Below are 21,317 nucleotides of genomic sequence, written 5' to 3'. Positions count from 1 at the left end.
TGATCTCCATCAAAGACACAGCACGGCAGGGAGGAGGCAGGGAGAGACTGAGCAGACGCCTGCCTGCTCGTGTGTGGGGGGATGGCGGTGCCCGCTTGGCTATGGCGTTGTGCTGTGAACTCCTGTCACCAGGGATCACATCACCCACCCTCTCCCTGCCTGCTCACACACTGCTCTGCCACTTGTCCCAGCCCTTTTCAGAAGAGGGTTGTTTCCAGAACGGTGTGTCCGGGAGGTTCTGAGGTTTAGCTCACACTGTAGAAAGGTGTGCAAGCCAAGCCTGGGAAAGAACCAGGCATCCTGGGCAGAGCTGAGGGCATCCCCAGGGCAAAGTCGGGCATCAGCTGGGGGCAGAGGTGGGCAGCCTTGCAGGAAATCAGGCATCCTGGGGCAGAGCTGAGCATTCTCGAGGCAGAGATGGGCATCCCTGGGGGAGAACAGGGCATCCTGGGGTAGAGCTGAGCATTCCCGGGTCAGAGCTGAGCATCTCTGGGGCACAGCTAGGTATCCTGGCCAGAGTCGGGTGTCCAGGGCCAGAGCTGAGCAGCCCTGGGGCAGAGCCGAGCAGGGGCTCGGGCCGTTGCTGTCCCCAAGCCCCCATGGCGGCGGCTCCCCGGCCCCGGTGCAGGGGATGCGGTGCAGGGGATGCGGTGCAGGGGATGCGGTGCGGGGGATGCGGTGCAGGGGATGCGGTGCGGGGGATGCAGTGCAGGGGGAGATGCGGTGCAGGGGATGCGGTGCAGGGGATGCGGTGCAGGGGGAGATGCGGTTCGGGGGGATGCGGTGCAGGAGATGCGGTGCAGGGGGAGATGCGGTGCAGGGGATGCGGCTCAGCACCGCTGCCCCCCCGCCGCCGCCTCATCAATAGGCACCAGACCCCGCTCCGCAGCGTTGCCGTGGAAACGGGCGGAGCCGCCGCCATTGGCGGCGCGGGGCGCGGCGCGGCCCCCCCGGTGCCCGGCCCGGCTCCGTATTGATGACTCGGCAGCGGCTGCGCCGGGGGCTGCCCGGGGCCGCGGCGAGGGGCTGGCAGCTCCCCCGGCCCCTCCGCTACGTCATGGGGCCGGGGGCGGCGGGGGCCTGAGGGCGGCGGGAGCAGCCTCCGCACGGGGAGCCGCGGATCCGGGCGGGGACGGAGCCATTCCCGGTGCGGGACGGAGCCAGCCCCGGTGCGGGGATGCTGCTGCCGCGGCCGCCCCCGACCCCGGTCCCGCCGCGGAGGAGCGCGGCCCGGGCTGCTCCCGCCGCCGCTCTGATGCCTTCGGCTTTCCCTCGCCGTGTCCCGACGTGCCGGGCAGCGGAGTGAGCCCAGCGCTGCCCCAGCCATGCAGGAGCCGGAGCGCGGCGAGCCCAGCGCGGCCCCGGGGCACAGCGGGGTCCCCGCCGCCTCCGCCCGCCCGGACCTGGACACGCGTGAAGGCTCGGGGGGTGACACGGCCGGCTGCCGGCTGTCCCCGGGCTCGGAGCAGGACGGAGCGCCCCAGCCCCAGGAGGAGTCCTCGGGAACCCCCCGCGTCCCTCCGCCGGACGCCCAGCGGGTTCACTCCGCACCGGAGCTCGTCAGGCCGCTGCGAGCGATGGAGCGGACAGACAGAGCCCCCAAGGTAAGGCGGGGGTCGGGCTGTGTTTGCTCATCCTGGGGGAGACGCGGAAGGATGTCACCTCGGTACGAGACGGGGAATTGGGAGCGCGGGGCTGCGGCCGAGCCATCACCAAACCCATCCCCGTGGGGCCGGCACCTGCCACAGCCGCTGCCACACACCCGCGGGAGAGAAAGGAGCCTTTGCTGTCCTTCAGCAGGGATTTCCAGCTGCGTCTGCCCTGGAGGACGCTGGAGCTGGTGCGGGATCTTGCCGGAGCCCACCTGGAACAGGCACAGCCCTGTACGAGCCGAGGCTGAGCCATCCTTGCAGCATGTACCCGTTCCGGCAGCATCAATGGCTCTGCAGACAGTGTCAGGGACATGATTCAGTGCCGCCCTCTTCCAGAGCATCCCCTCTCCTCTCTAGGGAGCCCTGGAGGACTTGGGGCACCTCCACTGCAGGAGGAACCAGCCCCTGCAGGAGCACCCAGGCACCTCGGGCAGTGCAATGCCCGGCCCTGCAGCATCTCCCTAAAAACAGCCCAAAAGGCTTCCTCAGGATCTCACCGCCTTGATCTGGGTCACAGAAGTTCATCAGCTCACCCTGTTTAGGACAGTTTGCCACCCTTTCCCATGGGGAACATCAGCCATCTTCTTGGGGTCTCCTGGAATCTGGGGAAGCTCTGTGGTGCTTTTAAAATAGGGGAGAAAATGGCTCTTGACTTCTTCTTATTGAGCGCAGGGGAGAAGAGCTGCCCAGTGCTGCTCGAGGTTTAGCAGGGGTGTTTTGAGTGAGGCTGGGTGTGCTGCTGAGCCCAGCTGGAGAGCAGCCTGGAGCAGCCTCGGGAGGAACGGCGCCCCTGGAAACCCTCCGGGGGAGAACAGGATTTCACTGCAGCCCAGTTTGTAAAGGGTCTCTTCTGAAAGGCTGTTTATTGTGATAATAGGGAAAAACCACATTGAACCTTGGTCGGACTCTGACCCCAGCCCTGCTGTGCCAAAAGCGCCACAGTCAAAATATGGGGCAGCAGAATGGGATGGATTTCTGCTCCCACCCCTCTTTTGTATCCCAGGAGTCCAGTCAGTTGTGCCAGACTTACTGTCTTCAGAGAATCCTGGAATGGTTTGGGTTGGAAGGGACCTTACAGGCCATCTCGTTCCAGCCCACCTTCCACTAGACCAGCTTGGCACAAGCCCTGCCCAGTGTGTCCTGGAACACTTTCCTTTGGGAGAGCCGGCTGGCAAGGGAGGGAGTGGGTGCTCTGTCCTGGTGGGAGCCCGAGTGGGAAGGCTGGGGTTGGAGGGAGGGCAGGTGGCTGGTGCAGAGGGCTGTTTGTGGGTGCTCCAGCAGCTGAACTGCACCTGTGTGGTGGGAGCAGTGCACTGGTTCTTGCTGATCCCTGCAGTGGGTCCCCCCTATTGGTCTCTATGGAGGTGACTGCTGAGCACCTGCCATCCAGTTTGCCTTTGTCCTTGGGCTGCATTGAGTGTTTTCCTGCCATCCTGGAGGCTCCCGGCTGCGTGGGAGCCTTGCCATGGCATTCTGGCAGCACCACAGTAGTACCATCAGGTAACCATGTACTGTGGTGGGATTGGTGGTGCTGGTGGTGGTGGGATGTGCTCTGGTGCCGGACTGATGGTGCTGTGGGACCGGTGTTACTCTGCTGCATCATGGCAGTGCCACAGTGGCACTGTGATGTCATTGGGGTGGTGCTGGTGGTGCCATGGCAGTACCATCTTTAATATTGATGTTGATATCCAGAAAGGTTACCTCGTGTTTTCCTTGGAAAAAAAAATCCAGCAGTTTCTCCTGGAGTCAGGTGGCTTTATGGATGTGAAAGGCTTCCAGTTCAGCCCCAGGAGGGAGCTCAGTGCTGCTGTCCCCAGTGCTGGTGCTGCTGGGCTGTGGAGCAGCAACCCTCCAACTGCAGGACAAGGTGCTCTGTTAGAGCTCGGGCCAACTCAGGCTTGCACAGTTCCCTTCCAAAGCTTGGCAGCTCCTGGCCGGGCTGGGACACACCCTGTGTGTTGCGCTGCCAGAGCTGAGCTTCCTCTAGGACGTGTGTCCTTGGGATGTCAGAGCTGCACTGTGTGAACAGGACAGCTGCCTCCAGGGAGTCCTCTCCTGGTGTGGGGAAGAGCCTCCTGAGGGCTCATCGCTGACAGAGTTGATTAAAGATGTTGATTTTATGATGAAGCTCTTGCTGTGTGTCCCAGCTTCTGGCACCACTGCTCAGCCATTCCCTGGGGGCCAGGCTGTGGAAAGGCATTCAGAGAGGCATTAAGACTGTCTGTAGGTCAAGTTAATCTTGGTGTCCTTGCCTGCGTCTCTCCTGAGTGCAGAGCGTGGAGAGCTGTTGCCCTTCTCCCGTCTGGGAGATGGCAGAGGAACTCTGGAGTTTGGGAGGTGGGATGAGGGGACACACCTGGAGCCTCCCATCCAGCCCCTAGAAGGCTCCAGAGATGGAAGAGGCTGATCATGCCCTGACCAGGCAAGTGTTGAATATCTCCAGGGGCTGGGATCCCACACAGAAATATTCTTCACAGCCTGGGGGGAGTTTTCCTTGTTGAGGTTTGTGCTCACATCTCTCCATCCATTTGTCACATGTCCCTACATCCTGCAAGGCACTGCAGGCTCCTCAGCAGAGCAGTGTGTCCCACCACAGCCCCACTGGATAATGCTGTCTGGGGGGTTGTCACAAGTGTATCCTTCCTCCTGGGCCTTTGGAATTGCTCTGGTCCTGCTTCTCAAAATTTCTGTGTGGACATGAGACATAAGAAATTACTTTGCTGCTGAGAATCTCCAGGCACTGCAGGGGTGGGATCCCAATCCAAATAATGAATATCAGAGGAGAAAAACATTGTCTGTGTAGGAAGAATGGGGTTAAAGTGGCACAGATACAGTCTGTCTGGAAATTGGAAAGCTCCCAGAATGCTGTCAGATGGATTTTAGAGCACTTCCCACAAGAGCTCAGTTGCCTGCATCTCCCAGGGGTTGCTGCTCCAGCAGGATCTGCTTTGGCCCTGGAAAATTCAGAGTTTGGAATTTGGGAGTGGGTTGCTGAAGGGAAGGCTCCCTCCTGGTGCCCTACACTGGACAAGGGAAGAGGATCAAACTGTTCACTTTCTGCATATTCCCTGCATCCTTCCCTTCCAGATTACTCATCTCCCCAAGCTCCCCAGATCACTCATGGAAGGGATGAGCTCAGCAGCTGACCATTCCCTGTTCCCATCCCAGAGCCACACAGGCAAGGGGCACAGTTAGGGTGCCCTGAGCTGGTTCCTGTGATTTCTTCTCAATCACAAGAGGTTGCTTTGGATTTGAATTTCTTAAAATCCTAGCCTCAGCTTCCCTTGAGGTCATGTGGAGCTGAGAATATTCAATAAATCTGTAAGCCCAACTGAAAATGCTTAACTCAAGGAGCCTTCCAGTGAGTAAGAATTTAAATAGCTGCAAAAAAAACCAAACCAAACCAAAACAAAACAAAAAAACCAACACCAAAACATGTTGGTCCCAGTGGGGCCTAATAAAACAACGCAGAGACACAGGAAGAATTGTAAAATGCTGGTAAATATCCTCCACATCAAGTGCTCAGGCCAAGCTGCATTTAATGATAAGCTCAGTGCCTTTTGCAGGAATTTGTGGTCTTTCAAGAGCTTCAAATTTTCCATTGGCAAAGCTGGAAAGCTGTTCATTTAGTGTCTGAGGGTGTGTAGAGCTGCACCCTTGACTGGGAAGGGGAGGTCAGCAGGATGAAAGATGGCAGTAGGACAGGGAGAACTTGGGCCATGGAGCCAGTTCTTGCCACCTCTTGCAATCCCAATTAAAAGGCTGTATTCCATCATGCTCAAAATCTGAGTAAATTAATTTTCCTTGGCTTGGCAGTGCACAGCCTCATGCAAATGCCTTAGTGCTGTTTGCTGCAGCACTATGGATGCATGGCCATCTCAGGCAGCTGCCTGCCAGGGAGAGCCAGTGCCTCTCTATTTGTAGGAATGAATGGAAAACAAGGCAAAGTGACACTATGCTCATTTTAGCTCTTTTGTTTGATTAAACTCATGCCTTCTGTGCAAAGACATGTCCAAGTGGTTTGGCCAGGTCACTTGTGTGGGATGTGGAGGGTGAGTGACACCAAGCAGTGCCTCCTTGCTGTGTCCTTGACTCCTCTGGGCTGGTGGAGATCAGCTGGATTTGGGACAGGGCTGTGACACCCTCTTGCTGTTGGCCATTGCCAGACCATGACCAAGGTGAGCAAGAACACTGATCCCAACCTCGAATCACAAAATCCCAAAGTGGTTGGGTTGACCCTTAAAGCTTATCCAGTCCCACCCCACTGTCCCAAGCTGCTCCCAGCCCTGTCCAGCCTGGCCTTGGGCACTGCCAGGGATCCAGGGGCAGCCACAGCTGCTCTGGGCACCCTGTGCCAGGGCCTGCCCACCCTCACAGGGAACAATTCCTTCCTATCTAATCATGCCATAGCCTGGGCAACTGCAGCAGGATTTTAGCCAGTGTGATCCAAAATAAAATGTGTTCTTGGCCCCTGGGAAGCTTCCAGTGATTTGGAATATGGGAAGAAGTGGGTGAGAAACTGCAGTGCAGATTTCTGGGCAAAAACTGACTTTTACATACAAAATCTGCCCCTCGGCTCCCTGATGTACTCTGCGAGGTGGAAGAGCAAATACACCTCTTCAGAGCTGCATATGTTGAGGAATCAAGTATTTCCACTTAATCAAAGCACACCTGTGATCAGGATGTTGCTGCCGAGGCTCTGTGGTGAGGAGAGCTGGTGTTGACTTTGCAAGCCATGATCGTCTTAGAGGTCTGTGGCTCTTCTGTATGGGCAGGGGATTGACTGAGCTGCAGCTCAGTGGCTTCCCAGGGTGAAGGCAGAAGTCTCCTCATGCCTTTCTTGGGAGTGTTTCTCTGGATTAGAGTTTCTGTTACAGGAAAGATGAGATATCAGAGAACAATCTTCCCTACTCCAGCCATCAAACACCAAACCTGGAAAGAATAAAATTTTATCATTCTTCACCAGGGGCTTTAGGGTATTTTGCATGTTCACAAAATAGAATTATCTGACCCATGGCATCCAGAAAGAGTCCAGATGCTCAGCAAAGACCTCAGGGTGGTCTGGGCCTGAGCCTGCAGTGCTGGGAGCTGCAGACTGACCTCTGCTTAGAGCTAAGCAACAAAAATGTCTTATAGTAAGCCAGTACCCATGTTTTAGCTCAAATAATTTGCAATGTGCATGAGTACACAGCAGCGGAGGTTGCGAAGTCTTTCTGTGTTTTCACTGAAGTTTTTCACACATTGCTTCCCACATCTTCTACATTTTGAATTTTTTTAATATAGTGGAAATAGTGTTGCATGAGCTACTTCTCTGCAGATTCAATGATTTATTCAGCAGCACCCAGAAAATTCTGCAGTGGGGGAAAAAGACAGCTTGGCTGTCTTGGCTTCAGAATGTTGTAGCCTGACCAGGTTTTATGGTGCACAGCCTGTCTTCCACACGTTCCCCAAGCAGGCAGTGAAACAGCAATGTCCCCTGAGTGCAGTGGGGATGAGCACAGTCCTGCTTTACCAAGAGTGGAGCTTGGCCAAATCTTTCTGGAAGCTGGTAAGAGAAAAGGGAGACACTTGTACACCAGTGTTTAAAGGGTAGTTGGGAGAACAGGCTTTGTACCTCTTTTTCACCTTACAAAATGCAGATATCTTTCTTACAAGGTGTGTAGGGGGCAAAGACCCTGCAGGGGACCCCAGGGATGGCCAGGGGTCACACAGTGGCCCAAGAGCAGGAGGGTGATGTTCCTGTACTTGAGGAGTGTTGCACAACCCGGTGCTGCTGCAGGTTATCTGATGGATCAGCTGCAGTTTGTGGCTGCACACAGCCTGGGGTTGCAAAACACTGTGTGCTTAACACAGAGAGAGCTGGGTCACAGCTGGGGAAAGCCTGTCCAGGGCCACACAGACCTCGTCATGCCTCTGCTTCAGGTGGGTCGTGGCCATCTGGAAGCAGGGACACGTCTCCATAGCCACTGGAGAGCAGGACCAGGAGCAAACTGGCCACACAAAAGAACTGGCAACACCAGCAGTGTCCAGCCAGATGAGAACCTGCACCCTGAGCAGCACCTGTCCCTTGCCAGTGCTGCCCATGGCTTCTCCAAACCCTCATTCCTCACAATTCCCTGCCCTTTTTTCTATCTGATGGTGAAAGATGAAGAATGACATGTGCAGCACCTCAGGAGCATTTCAGAATCACCTTCCCAGCAGCCATTAGGTATTTCAGTGTCATTTTCTCTCATCTCCTTGCAAATCCTCATGACTTTTGGATTTGCTGTCGAATGTGAGGAATTGTCGCATTGCACTCTGAACCCAGCTGCAGCCTTGGATTTTGGAGAGCTGATCCTCTGCCTTGGGAGTTTATTTTCCATTCACACTCTTCCCTGTCTCAGTTTTGCAGGAACATTAATTTCTCCATGGTTGGGAGGCTGGAGAAGCTGAGCTCATCAAAGGACAGTGAGCCAGGTCCATCAGGCCTATTGAGCTGATTATTCTCCTGGAATAGCTCAATTTGTGTTCCTGGGATTCATATTGGTGCTTCCAGAGAGGGTTTTAAGATAGAGAAAACCTGGTTTTTCAAGACTCCAATTTCAGCTGCATCTCATTTTAAACATCCAGTCAGGAGCATATGAAGAGCTGGCAGTGGTCAGAGTGTGTGCAGGAGAGGGCGCCTGGGGAAATGCAGAGAAACAGCAAATGTATAGTGACTGCTCCCCTGAATATTCCCTCAATATCTTCCAATTCATGGGTCCAGCACTCCTCATGCTGGAGGCAGGATTTTGGAAGTTAATAGCCTTGGATGGATTTTTTCTTCCATGAATTTGTTACATGGGGTGATAAAAATCAGATAAATGAGGAAATCACATAAATAAGGGCAAGTAGTAGTCTGGAAGAGGGATAGGCAGCAGGAGAAAATGCTGACTGATGGAAAGGGAGTTGGCAGCACACAGGGCTGTGGGGAAGTGCCCTAAAGGCAAAGGCACAACAGAGATGTTTGTGTCTGAAACCAGGAACGGTGCAAAATGCAGGAAGGAAGCAGGACAAGCACAGTGGGACACACTGCCTGCCAGAGTGGCAGGATGATCAAGCTTCATCCCAGGCATGTCTCTTACTTCTCCCATAGCTTTGCAGCACTGTCCCTGTTCCCTGGGTGGGGATGTGCTGGCTGCTCGCTGTGCTGCAGCTCTGGGGCTGGCTCTGCTCGCTGACCCAACAGGAGGTGAGGCTATTTTTGTCTTGCTTTTAACATGCAGTGAGGGCACTGCAAAAGAGCAGCCTATGGAAAATAATTTTGTCCTGTGTGGTGGCTGATTCCCTTGAAACTGTCTGGAAGAGAAGAAAATGGATTGGCAATGACAGGCTTCATTTCCAAGTGAAGAGGATTGAGAATTAAAGGGAACTAATTACTAAAGTCAGGTGGAATGAACAGCTAAAGGGCTTTGGCATGGTGGAGGCTTGGGGACAATGATTTCAAATGAAGGAGAGGTGGTTGATTTAATATATCCGAGATAGCAGGAGAGCTGGGATAGCTTCACCTGGGTCACTCTGCAAATGTGTGCAGAGGGGAGTGGTATTCAGAGATGGCTCCTGCAAAGCAAACCTAGGAACTGGACCCTGGATCAGCTGCAGATGGAGAAATCAGGACATCTTGAAATTGTCAGTGGTTTGTACACCTTTAAATTGTGCGTGGTTTCTACACCCTCAAATTAGGTATGTTTTCAAATCAGCTGTGTGCCTGCCTGTTTCCTAAGGCCACCTGAGACCTCCTGTTCACGGGGCTACCTGGTAAATTCCTCCTCCCTGTCTGGCTTTCAGCAGGGATTTCAGAGCCAGGCTGGGTTTAGACTCTGGCTGTTCCCCGGGGCTGGCTGGGCAGCCCTGGGCAGGTGGGTGCCAGGCCGTGCTGCGGCGCCAGCGCTGCCCCAGCCGCATTGCAGAGCGTGGCTGCAGGCAGTGCATGCCTGATTTACTGTCCCCCAATGGCCTCCTGCAAGTTTTCTGCAGGACTTTAAGGGCTGTGCTGAATGCTAGGTGCTCCAGAGGGATTTTGCCTGCATGACCCATTTAACAGCCTGGCTGGGCACCTCTCCCTGCAAAAGCTGCTGCAGCTCTCCAATCCATTTGAAGCTTTCAGGTGAAAAAGCAGCAGTTTTCTGGCAGCTGCCATGCTGAGGCTTTTCTTTCTTTGCTGTTTTCAATGCATCTTGTAGAAACTTTGGGCTCTACCTGCCAAAAGAGATGACAGATGAAACGCAGGCTTCAAAGCCACGTGCCTGCTGCTCTCCTCCCTCAGCATGCCTGCTGTTCTGCTCCTGCCTTCCTCTCATTTCAGAAACTTTCCCTGTGGCAAAAGACCATGTCACTTGTGTTAATTTTTAGGTTAATTTTTTAGTGGCCAAGGATGCTTCTGATCTGGGGAATGTGGCTGCCCAGAGACCCTCTCTGCTGCCCCATGGTGTCAGCTCTGCCTTGGCTCACAGAAAACCTCCTTGACCAAGGAATGCATTGGGACTCCAGCTCCTGCTGACACTTCTGTATGTCTTCATCTGGATGAGTCACTTTGGGGGGAGCCTCTGTGTCTCTCCTACCTAATGATTTCTTCCAGCTCCCCATGAAAGGCACCATGGGAGCCCTGAGTGCAGGCAGCAGCGAGGCTGCGCCGTGCAGCGCGGGATCCTTAAGGAACTGCAGAGCGGTTGATAAATTAAAAGCCATTTCATTATAGGAAATGAATGTTTAATGAGCGTGGGATGACGTCTAGACAGCCCTTCGGTTCCAGGCTCTCTGTGGTCTTGGAGGAGGGCTCAGCTGACGCAGCCAGCACTGGCTCAGAGCCAGCAGGAAGGTTTGGCACAGCTTTTGTGGCAGTGAGGTCTCCGGGCGGGACAGACGTCCTGGCACAGCAAGGATCTCCTGCCTCCACGTCTTCTTGCTGCTGCTGTCCCTTGTGCCTCTCTGGGCAAAGCCCCAAGGAGCTGCGGCCGCAGAGGGACGTGCTGGCACAGGGGACACTTGGCCCCGTGCCTGGCCCCAGCCTGCAGCACACAACCACACTGCTCCGTGGCACTTTGCGTGGGGAGGCTGCCACATCCACAGAATGGGAAGGTACATGCCAGCCTTTGCCATGTCATGGGCTCCAGAGTTGTGACACGAAACCTCGGCTGAGCTGGGGACAGCCTGGCATGGTGGGGGTGAGGGGTTATGTGCCTTTGTATCTTGCCCTAATGAAATGGTTTATGGCTGCAGAAATGGGATTTCAAATGCTGGAGGTGCTGATTGTCCCCTACTGAAAGCCCATGCTGCTGATGTCAGAAGTCCTGGCCAGCTGCTGGGGGAGGCAGCAGCACATCAGCTCCTCCTCAAAAGCTCTCCTGCTCCCATCCCAGCACACAGGCTGCCGGCTCATGGTGCTCGCCCTGTCTCAGGGCAACCACAGACAAGAATTTTCAGGTCTCTTGGCTGTGGCAAAGAGATGGAAATAATGCACTTTGACTTCATTGCAGGGCTGCCTGCTTGGCTCTGGGGGTGGCAGCAGGGGACACGCCTGAGGCGCTGCCATGCACAGGACAGGAGATCCTGGAAGGACCCCTCTCTCCATGAACCTGCCCTGTTTTGTCCCCTCTGTCATCTGCAGTGCCCCCTGTGTGGATTCCCAGGCTGAGGAAGTGCTTTGTTGCTCATGGAGCTGGTGATGGAGGAAATGGTCTCTGGGACACCTCACTGTACCTGTAAAGCTACAGGGATAGGACTGATGTTGCAGGAGCTGGTACTGGGCACAGTGCTGTTGCACATGGCTCCCAGGAGAAGTTCCTGGCATCCCTGTGATGCTGGGTTCAGGAATTTCCTTTGTTCCTGGGTCTCATCATCTCTGGAAGTGGCCCAAAGTTGTTGGAGAGCAGGAGAGGGCACCCAAGTGCTGCAGTGTGGTGTCTTCAGGAACAGATAGAGGAAGATGTATTCTTCCTTTGCAACCTGTGGGTAGCAGTACAGTCTCCTTCTATGGGGCATTTCACTCCAGTTTTCACAAACCTGGGATATCTGTGGGGAGGGTGGGCATCTACAAACCACTCTGTCAAAAGTCTGTCAGCCTGTGGCACGTCATATCCTGGTGTCTCAAGTGGTTGATGGGACTGGGGACACCATGTGAGGCTGATGGGAAGGGCTGGGTGTTGTCTTCTGATTTATTTTTTTTTTTTTTTTTTTTTTTGTAGTTGTTGTTTTCAGCCTCTTTCAGCTGCATTTTCCCTCCCTGCTTTGTCAAGGCATTTCCATGCAGGTGTGAGAGGTTGGGAGAGCCATGAACATGGCACCACGCTGGGGAATTCAGTGGGAAGGACTTTGTGGCACTGGTCTCCTGCCCTATCTCTACAATGGACACAATGGAGAAACCAGAATTGTTCCAAAGTGTAATGTGTTTTAGCCAGTCTCAGACCTCCTAGAGCTGAACTCCTGTCTGAGCTCTTGCTACCAAGAAAGCTTGGGCAGCATTCCTTTGGGAGTGAGAGATGTTTCCCCAGTAGCTTTGGCTGGAAAACTGTAGGGCAGAGCTATGTGCACTGAGAAGGTCACGGCCATTCAGCAGAGACTTGTTGGGCTCTTGGAGTGGGTCCTGCAAGACCTGCCTGGCTGCTGGGAAAACCTGCTGGACCTTCCTAAGGCACTGCCTTGTGGCAGCTGTGAAGCAGCAGCTCAGCTCTGAGCTTTGCTAAGGCCCAGAAATCTTTGCTGGGAGCTGACTCCGGTAGAGAGCGTGTGGCGAGCTGCTCTGGGCAGGAAGCAGCAACCACAAAATTCTATATACAGGTCCTGGCAGAGCTGCTGCTGCTGCTGCTTTTGAGGTGGCAAAATGAAAGTGATGTTTGCAAAGAATCTTGCATGTCACCTTCTTTTGGAGCCAAGGCTGACACAGAGAGGATGATCTGGGCTCTGGTTCCTGAGCCAAACACGAGTGCTGGTGTGGAGAAGAGGGTGAGGAAGCCTGGTTGCCTCCAAAGCCATGTGGTACTGGAGGCCACTGTATCCCTTAGCCATGGGGAGAAGCACACATTCCTGGCGTGCCAGGGGTTGCATTCTGCCTGCCTGGGTCTTGCTGGCTCTGCTCGTGTTTCACCTGAGCCAGTTTGGATGGTGCCATGGCTCAGGACAACAGAAGGGTCTGGGCTTTTTTCCAGGGTAGAAGTTGAAAGAATTCTTAAAGCTATGGAGATGGCAGCTGTCACCCTCCAGGTGGCCTCAAAGGCCAGTTGTCCCCCCAGTGGACATGCAGCTCCTTGCCTCCTCTTAAAACCAGCCCCCACATCCCACCCTTTGGCACCAGCACCCCGACCCTGCCAGCCACTGGCACAGCCAGGCCAGGCTCACCACAGGGCTGGGGCTGGTGTGAGGCTGCAGCCCCTCTGCCACTGCCCCTGGTGAAGCCCTGTGGCCCTGCAGGAGCTGCCCCAGGCAGTGAAGCCCTGCCTTGCCTTTCCATACTGTTTTGCAGAGTGGGGCTGACTACAGCTTCCTTGTGAGCCAGAACACAAAGCTCCTGAGTGCGCTGGAGGACCTGCGGCACCGCTGCTCCAGCCTGGCCGAGGAGAACAGCTTGCTGGTGAGCAGGAGATGTGGCATGGGATGCTCTGTGGGGAGGGAGTCCTGCTGGACACAGAGAGCTGCTGTCTGCTGCCAACTCTAAGAGATCACAGAATCACAGAACATGCTGAATGGGAAGGCACCCACAAGAATCATCGAGTCCAGCTCCTGGCCCTGCACAGAGCCATCCCCAAGAGTCACACCATGTGCAGGACTATTGTCCAAATGCTTCTTGAGCTCATGGGATAATCTGGCCAGGGCCAGAGGACAAAGAAGGTCTGGTGCTATGAGTCCCCTGGATGCCTTCATGCTGCAGCCATTAGCTGCAGCTGGAGCTTTCCCTGCAGTGCTAAGCAGGGCTGGGCTGAGGAGGGGAAGTCACTCTTGTTTCCTCTTTAACTGGAAAAGCAGAAATACTGATTCACTCAGCCTTGTCTGTGGGTGACAGTGCAGCAGTGCCCCCTGCTCCCATGAGAGCCCAGCACCAAGGTCCTCCCCAGCTGCACCCCAAAGCCAAGCCAGGCTGCCACAGCCTGGGCCATCTGCCTTCTGCCCCCTCCCTCATCCCTGACTGCCCAGGTGGGCTAGCCAGGACTCTCAGGAAAGAGGGGATATTCCTCTCCTGCATCCTCCCTGGAGAGCATCACCCCTTACCCAGCCCTGCAGTGTGGGGGTGCAGCCCAGCCATGCTGGGTAAATTTGATTGCTCAGCATTTCAGATTCATATCACCCCATTCAAAATGCTTATTTGAGATAATTTTCTTACACTAAAAGCACAAATTCAGCATGACCTGCACCCCGAGGAGTTACCCCTTATCAATCATCTGTATTTTAGTGAAGCACAAGCCTGTGTGTCAAATTTTGACTCTCAAAAATCAGCCTCAGCCTTTCAGCCCAGGCACCCATGGTGCACTCTCACAGGGGCAGGGAGGGAAATAATCGTGAGGATCAGTCAACCTGACGTTTCTGCTGATGTGAAAAGACAGCATAACACATGTGGGTTTGACCTTGGGAGAAGGAGCCATTGGCAAGAGGCAGCTTATTGGAACAGACAGATAACAAATAAAAGGGGATTAAGAGTGAACAGAATCAATAGGAAGAAAAGGGAAATTTGCTTTGCAAATATCATAAAGTCCTTTGTTGCCTTCTCCTGTTCATGCTTTGGTGTCAAGACAGAAAGGACACAGATAAGCTTGTTGTGGTGGTACAGTACAAATCATCAGGAATGTGTTGAGTCCAATAATCCTGAGGAAATAAACGGAGAAGACTCTGGAAGAGAAAGCCCAAAGGGTGGGTGGCCAGGATACCCTGATGCTGGAGACATGTTGAGTCCTAGCAGGGCCTGCAACAGAGATGTGGATGGAGAGGGACCAAGTGGGATGGTCTGGGGTGGGGTGAAGGGCATCTTATGGGGACTGAGAGGTTACATTAACAAAAATACCAGGAAAACACAGTTTTCAGGGAGTGGAGAGGCAACGGAGATTGGTGTTCAATGGTTGGGATAGTTCCAGGAGAACAGGCCAAGCCCTGGCCAGGAAAAGGCTTCTGTGCTCTCCACAGGTCAGGTAGAGGCCAAGATGTTGGCTCCTGAGCAAAGGCTTCACCTCCAACCTGTCCTTCTGCTCTCCAGCGCAGGAGCTGCTTCCCCCAGACAGAGGAGAAGGTGAAGCACCTGAAGAGGAAGAACGCGGAGCTGGCAGTGATCGCCAAGCGCCTGGAGGAGAGGGCCCGGAAGCTCCAGGAGGCAAACCTCAAAGTGGTGGGTGCTGGGACCTGGGCTGGGAGAGCACCTCACCACCAGGACCTTTGGCTTTCTGCTTCCATTGAGCTAGAAAGGCCTTGCCTTTCCCTTTTTCTTAAACCTACAGCAAACATGCTTTGCATGTCATAGCAGAGCAAGAATCACCAACCCCAGCTATCGCCAGCTTCTCTACTCCTCTTGGGGGCTGGTTTGAGGAATTTCTTCCTGCTTCGTTTCTTACTGTAAGGTCATAGTTTAAGGTAATTAACTCAGCTTTCTTTGGGCAAGTCATGAAAATATTTCATCTGACTTCATCAAAAAGAAACAGGAAGGATTTGAATTAGAAAAGGAGTGCGGTGAAGCAAAACAGGAAGGGGTGAGAGGCAGCTCTGTCCCATGCACACCTCGCTGGAAATGCTGTGCAAGCCACAGGGCTTCTGCCTTTTCCAACCCAACAGCAGCTTGTTGTGATCCCTGGAGTGTGTGACATGGTGCAGCAGCAGTGGGAGGTGGCTGTGGGAGGGTATGGGATCTTGGCCACACCTTCCTGAAGGAAAGCAGGGATTGTGATAGGGAATTCAAGCCATTTGGGGTAGAAAGGAGGAAGTGAAAGCTGTGCTGGAGAAAAGGTAGGGGGATTTCCTGGCACTGCTGCCCTCTCTGTCCCCAGGCACTGTGTGGCTCGTCTGTCGCAGGGTTTTGGTACTTGCAGGGCAACAGATGGAGTTGTCAGATACTATGTTGAGAGAAACCATTTGACATACTATGCAGATCCTCCAGCACCTATACAAATACTGTTTTATTTGTTTCCCCAGTGAAACTTTGGGGTGGGGGCAGTTTAGGGCCTGTGCAAGTCCTGGAGAGCTGACTACTGGGCTCCTGTGCTGGCCCACATGTTCTGACGGCAGCAAGTGCTGGGGTGGCTGTGCCTTTTGGAGAGGGGGCTGGAGGTACAGCCAGAGAAGGGGCCTGAGGAGCTGGGGTTAATTTGGCACCAGATCCCTCCTGTGCTTGGTACCCAGGTCCTGTGGAGCCATGATCACACAGCTTCTGCACATGCATGAGATGCTTGGGAAGACCTGGGGAAGAAAACTTTGCACAGAGGATTCTGTATGGCTGATCTGGCAGCAGAGGATCCCCTTCCCAGACTGTCAGGCTTTGTGCAGATGAAAATAGCTGGGCAGAGAGAGGCAGGGTTGGATAAACCCAGGAACTGGATGTATCCTCACTGCCCATAGGGCTAGGATGAACAGAGGACTTGAGCTGCCCCTTCCTCCAAGTCTGTGGTGCTGGTACCCAGTGGGAAAGCCAACTCCAGGGATGGGGACATCCCAGGGAGTCTGCCTGGGCAGAGCCTATACTCAGCCATCTGCCTGTCCCTGCCTGCCCCACTCTCCCTAAACACACTGCCATCCCCATCTTATGCTTTTCTCCCTCCCAGGGAACATGTGAACCTGAACTATGTTTTCTCCAGTCCTGCTTTTCTCCCAGTCCTCCCTGGCTGCACTGGCCCTGGCTGGGCTCTCCTTAGCTTCTGCCTCTCCCTCTATCTTCTGTCCACCCATGCAGAAGCTCTTTCCTACTAGAAACCCATGGAATCTCTGTTTCTCTTCCTGGTTTGGCCACCTCTGCCCTTGATCCCATGCTATATTTGATCCCATGCTCATCTTTCTTACCATTCTCCCCACCTCTCTGCTGTCTTCTCTTGTCTTTTTTACCTCATCCTGGTTTTCTCTCCTTCCCCTACCCACTTTTGCCCTGCCTGCAGCCCCCCTGATGGCTGTACCTTGTCCTTCCCACCTATTCATTGAGCCACTTCTCCATCCAGCCTTTCCTTTTCTACTTTTCCATAGGTCTGTCCTGCTGCTCTGTTTGTCTGTCCTATGGGGCCAGGCTGCATTTTTTGACAGTGCTCCCTGTGCTGGGTGATGGGGTGGTGGTTAAGGAACACCAAAGGGCGATGGGATGGTGGTTGTTGAATACCAAGGGGTGCTGAGGTGGTGGTTATCACACACAAACACACCTCACTGCTCTCTGGTGCAGGTGACTGCTCCGATGCCTCTGAAGGGCTCCAGCCTGGAACTGTGCAAAAAGGCATTTGCCCGCCAGCGTGCCAAGGACCTGACAGAGCAAGCCAGTGCTCTCCTGGCAAAAGACAAGCAGATTGAAGCTCTGCAGCAGGAATGCCGGGAACTGCAGGCCAAACTCCTGGCAGGGAAGGTGAGACACTTGGCGGGACATCACTCCACTGGGGACAAGCGCAACAGCAGTGATAGAAACCAAGCTCTGGGAAGTGGTGGGGGGGAATTAGTCTCAAGTGGAGGCTGAAAACAGGGGAGTGTAAGCTGAGTGGGGACTCTTGAGGGAGTGTGTGGCAAAGACTGTCCATATCTCTCCAGAAGAGTGCCTTGGGGGACACCCTGCTTGTCTCTCCATCAGTTCATGGATCTGAGCTGCCATTTCCAGCAGTGACTAAAACTCCTTCCCTGGAAACCCCCAAGAAGCCACAGACACAGGGTGACTTTTCAAAGGGCTGAGCTGCAAGCAAGCTGTAGAAGCAGGGCCTCCTTTCAAAGCGGTTCTTTGAGAAGCACATTCCCAAAAACCAGTCTAGATGTCAAGCTTCGAGCTGCATCTTTCTGAGGAGTCACAGCCACCATGGGACTGGGGATAACTCAGAGCCTCCTGACATGTTTATTGTGATGGCTACAAATCACCAGGCGGGGCTGGGTGTTCATGAAACCATCTGCTAGTGTCTGCTCCTGAGCTGGTGATCTGCATTCCCCTCAGTACCAGCACAGGCCATGCCAATATAAATGGTGGGATAAAGTGGTAATTTAGTGACATAAATGGTGGGATAAAGTGGTAATTCAGCTCGTCCCAAGATCTAGGACTGGTCAGAGCTCTTCTCTGTGACAGTTCTGAAAGGAGCCTCTGCAGAGAGCTGGAGCTGGGTGAGGTGGTTCCCACTCAAGGTGACTAAAGCAACCTGCTCTAAGTTGCATTTGAGTTGCATATTTGAATTCCAAAATGGATGCTTGCAGTTTAGGTCAGTTCAAATCTCCAAAGGATCTCAGTAACGTTTGGGCCTGTGCTGGTTTCCCCCTGTTTTGGTAATGTAAATGTGGTCAAGTGACACCCTATCTCCCTGTCCCCAGCTGAGCTGAACCCTTGCACTTCTACCTGTCCTACTTAAGTGGTATTTAGGTGACAAATACTTCCTCACTGAAAATAGCTTTATTTTTGTCCCTGACCTCCCCATATGTTCAGTTTAACTACAGATTTGAAGGTGGATTCTCAGTCTTTCCCTAATGTAGATCTAGTCAGGTTTAGAACAATGGGGTGTATTTGGTGTTTGTACAGAGCTGCCCTATTGATCTTTCCTGGCATTAAACCAAAGGACAAACCTGTCCAGGTCTTTCTGTGCTCTACAGTGTCAGCAAGAAGTTTCCTTCCTATTCCTTTGATTTCTCAGCTCAGGCCCCCACAGAAAGGGGAACAGACCCTTTCCAAAGCACTCTGATTTTCCTAGCAGAGTGTGCTGGGCAACCTGAACCTGCTAGGGACAGGTGTGACAGATTGCAAAGGAATGTGACAGAAGTGGGTGAGCAAGATTCATTCCTGGCCAAGGCAAAGCACATGGATGCAACTCCCAGGGCTGACAAATTCAGTCAGTGCCTTCCTAGGCTGACCTGGGTGAACACCCTGTCCCTGCTGACCCTGTCTGTGGCACCAGCAACCAGGACATTGATGCCTGAGCAGGGAATCCACAGGAAAGAGAGCAATATAGATCATTCTGTCTGATCTTGTTTTTCCCATTTCTCTTCCAGGCAAACCGCTCATTAAATTTTAATTTCCAGCTACTTAAAATTCCAAATTCCCCTAATCTGTCTGCAGCATGCAAAATGCATTATGCCAATGAAGGGTGTTTTATGCAGAGATATGATGTGCACACTCAAGAGTTTGTAACCAAATCAATTTTAATCTTGGGTATTTAAATCAGTAGAAATTTTTCAGTAGCAATGAAACGGATGCACTCAGTTCCCTGGCAGCAGCAGAACTCACAACCTGCACCCTGGGCTGCAAATGCATTGGCCTTGTTTTGCAAAGCCAGGGATCTTAGGATGGAATAAAATAATTTCCTGAGATCATACTCCGTGATCTGCTTCCAACCAAACCCAGCTCCAGCTAAATCCAGGCTGCAATTTCTTGCAGCATGGGTTCTTGGAAGGACTGGGGGGAACAGCTGCAGGGGATTGGTACAATAGAAACTGAGGGGAGGACTCAGCTTTTTTCTACTCCCTTATTCCCCCAGGCTTCAGAGGCCGTCTGTTGGGAATAGCTGCCTTTTTGTGGTGGGGAAGGGAGATTTTATACATAGCCCCAGCCAATTTTGTTTAAAGAACTACTACCCTGATAGCCTGAACATGGAGCTGGCAGAGAGGGGGCCCAGCTGCTCACTTCTTGAATCTATAATCAGTTCCCATTAATGCTGCCTCAGTTTCCCCATTGCAGCGTGAGAGTAACCATGGTTCTCTCCACAAATTGAATTTATAAAGCACACACTATTTTTAGAGCAAAGAAGAATCAAACAGGGAAGCAGATTAAATTTGTTCTGGATACCAGTTATGTCTGGAACTCTCTGGTTTAGGAGCTTACCAGGGGAATGAACAATGTCTCCTCAGCAGCAGATTTTTAAAGACAGGTTTTTCATAACCTGATTTTATACGTATGGACATGCAGGGACACGTTTCTTCAGCTTCCTGAAATCAGGAAACCTTTGAAGAATCAAACAAGCTGGTGACATATTCTCCCCAGTTTTATGAGAGTCAGATTGTGCTGGTTCCTTTCAAAAGCTGCTGTGTTTGGGTCGTGTGTGGATGGGACTGACCCTTTGTGCTATAGGCAGGTGTCCATCACATGTACTGTCTTGAGAAAAGAGAAATCAAGAATGTTAGGAAACCAAATATTATCCTGAGAAAGAACTGACCAAATCCCAGATGTTCTTCATTCCTGCAACCTCTCAAAGCCAAGTGCTTGCCAGCACCCACACCAAGGAGTAAAGAAAACAGCAAGAGCTCTGGTTTGGCTGGGCTGTGAAATTACATTGTCCTGCCACGCTCCCTGCTGGCATGTGATGAGATGGCCCATGCTTGGAAAAGCCCTGCACATCATGCTGGGAGAGCTGCAGGAGCATTACAAGCCGGGTTTCATCTTGACAAGGAATAATGTTTTTGCATAAAGGATGTAAAGCAAGTTTTGAGGCTTTGGAGACCCAGGAATCAGCCATGCATGTGTGCCACACTACCTGGGTGGGTTGAGGCTGGGTTTTCCCAGTCTCTCATCTTTTGGAGTTTGCATGTTAAATGTGAGATGTCCCACCTTTTGGAGCTTGTCAGTGCCATGGTGCCATGGTTGGTTTCCCACAGGATGACCCTCGCTGCCTGAACATCATCGAGTTCGACCGCCTGCTGCGGGAATCCCAGCGAGAGGTGCTGAGGCTCCAGAGGCAGATTGCGCTCAAGAATTTCAAGGAGTGTCTGCGTTCCTCCAAAATGAGCTCAGGCAGTGCCCTGCCCAGTGCTGCCGCACGTCCAGGACCAACCAATTCCTGCCTCAAAGATGCACCTCAACCAAAGGAGGCCTTGGGAGACTCAGTGCTGGGAGGGAGAGCTCGCAAGGAGGTGAGACGAGTGGGTCAGCGATCAGAAAGTCTGGCTATTTAATGACTCAGTTAATTGCTGTTCTTAGGGAACTTCACTTGGAGAAGGTGAGGGCTGTGGTTCATATACACGGCAAATAGGTGCAGTGCTGGTTTTCAAAGGGACACATTCCAGCACCAGGTCTCAGGGTGAGGAGGAATGTGGATGCTGCTGGCAGCCCACACCAGCACCGGGACGCTGAGCCATGCCAGGAGCTCAGTCCTGCTCGTTTTCCCTAGCACAGGGCTCCCACGCTGTGTTTTTCAGCCTAGGAAAGCAGGTAATGTTTCTTCTTTAGATAATCATAGAATGGTTTGGATTGGAGGGATCTTAAAAGTGCATCTCATTCCACCCCCTGCCATGGGCAGCGACACCTTCCACTATCCCAGGTTGCTCCAAGCCCTGTCCAACCTGGCCTTGGACGCCTTCTGGGATGGGGCAGCCACAGCTTCACTGGGCAACCTGTGCCAGGGCCTCCCAACCCTCCCAGGCAGGAATTCCTTTCCAACATCCCATGCATCCCTGCCCTCTGGCAGTGGGAGCCATTCCCTGTGTCCTGTCCTTCCATCCCTTGTCTCCCTGGAGCCTTCTCCAGGTGAGCACCCCCAGCTTTCCCAGCCTGGCTCCAGAGCAGAGGGGCTCCGGCCCTTGGAGCAG

General features: G+C 53.3%; 1 protein-coding gene across 6 annotated transcripts in view; it reads left to right on the top strand.

Moving 5' to 3' along the window:
* The first annotated feature begins 1,106 nt into the window (after positions 1–1,106).
* Positions 1,107–21,317, top strand: part of TSPOAP1 (TSPO associated protein 1) — a 68,361-nt gene continuing 48,150 nt past the window's right edge. For 4 of the 6 annotated variants that reach the window (XM_058037597.1, XM_058037596.1, XM_058037595.1 and 1 more), the window contains exons 1-5: positions 1,108–1,604; positions 13,129–13,236; positions 14,848–14,976; positions 17,002–17,178; positions 20,388–20,642. In XM_058037597.1, coding sequence (XP_057893580.1) covers positions 1,326–1,604; positions 13,129–13,236; positions 14,848–14,976; positions 17,002–17,178; positions 20,388–20,642 — 948 coding nt within the window. In that variant the 5' untranslated portion in view covers positions 1,108–1,325. Of the gene's footprint in view, positions 1,605–13,128; positions 13,237–14,847; positions 14,977–17,001; positions 17,179–20,387; positions 20,643–21,317 lie in introns of all 6 variants that reach the window. The other 2 variants (XM_058037600.1, XM_058037601.1) reach the window with 2 other exon arrangements.

The sequence above is a fragment of the Melospiza georgiana genome, chromosome 19, assembly GCF_028018845.1.
Source record: "Melospiza georgiana isolate bMelGeo1 chromosome 19, bMelGeo1.pri, whole genome shotgun sequence".
Classification (NCBI taxonomy): domain Eukaryota; kingdom Metazoa; phylum Chordata; class Aves; order Passeriformes; family Passerellidae; genus Melospiza; species Melospiza georgiana.
Note: the sequence above shows the minus strand (reverse complement) of the source record. Positions and strands in the feature narration are given on the sequence as shown.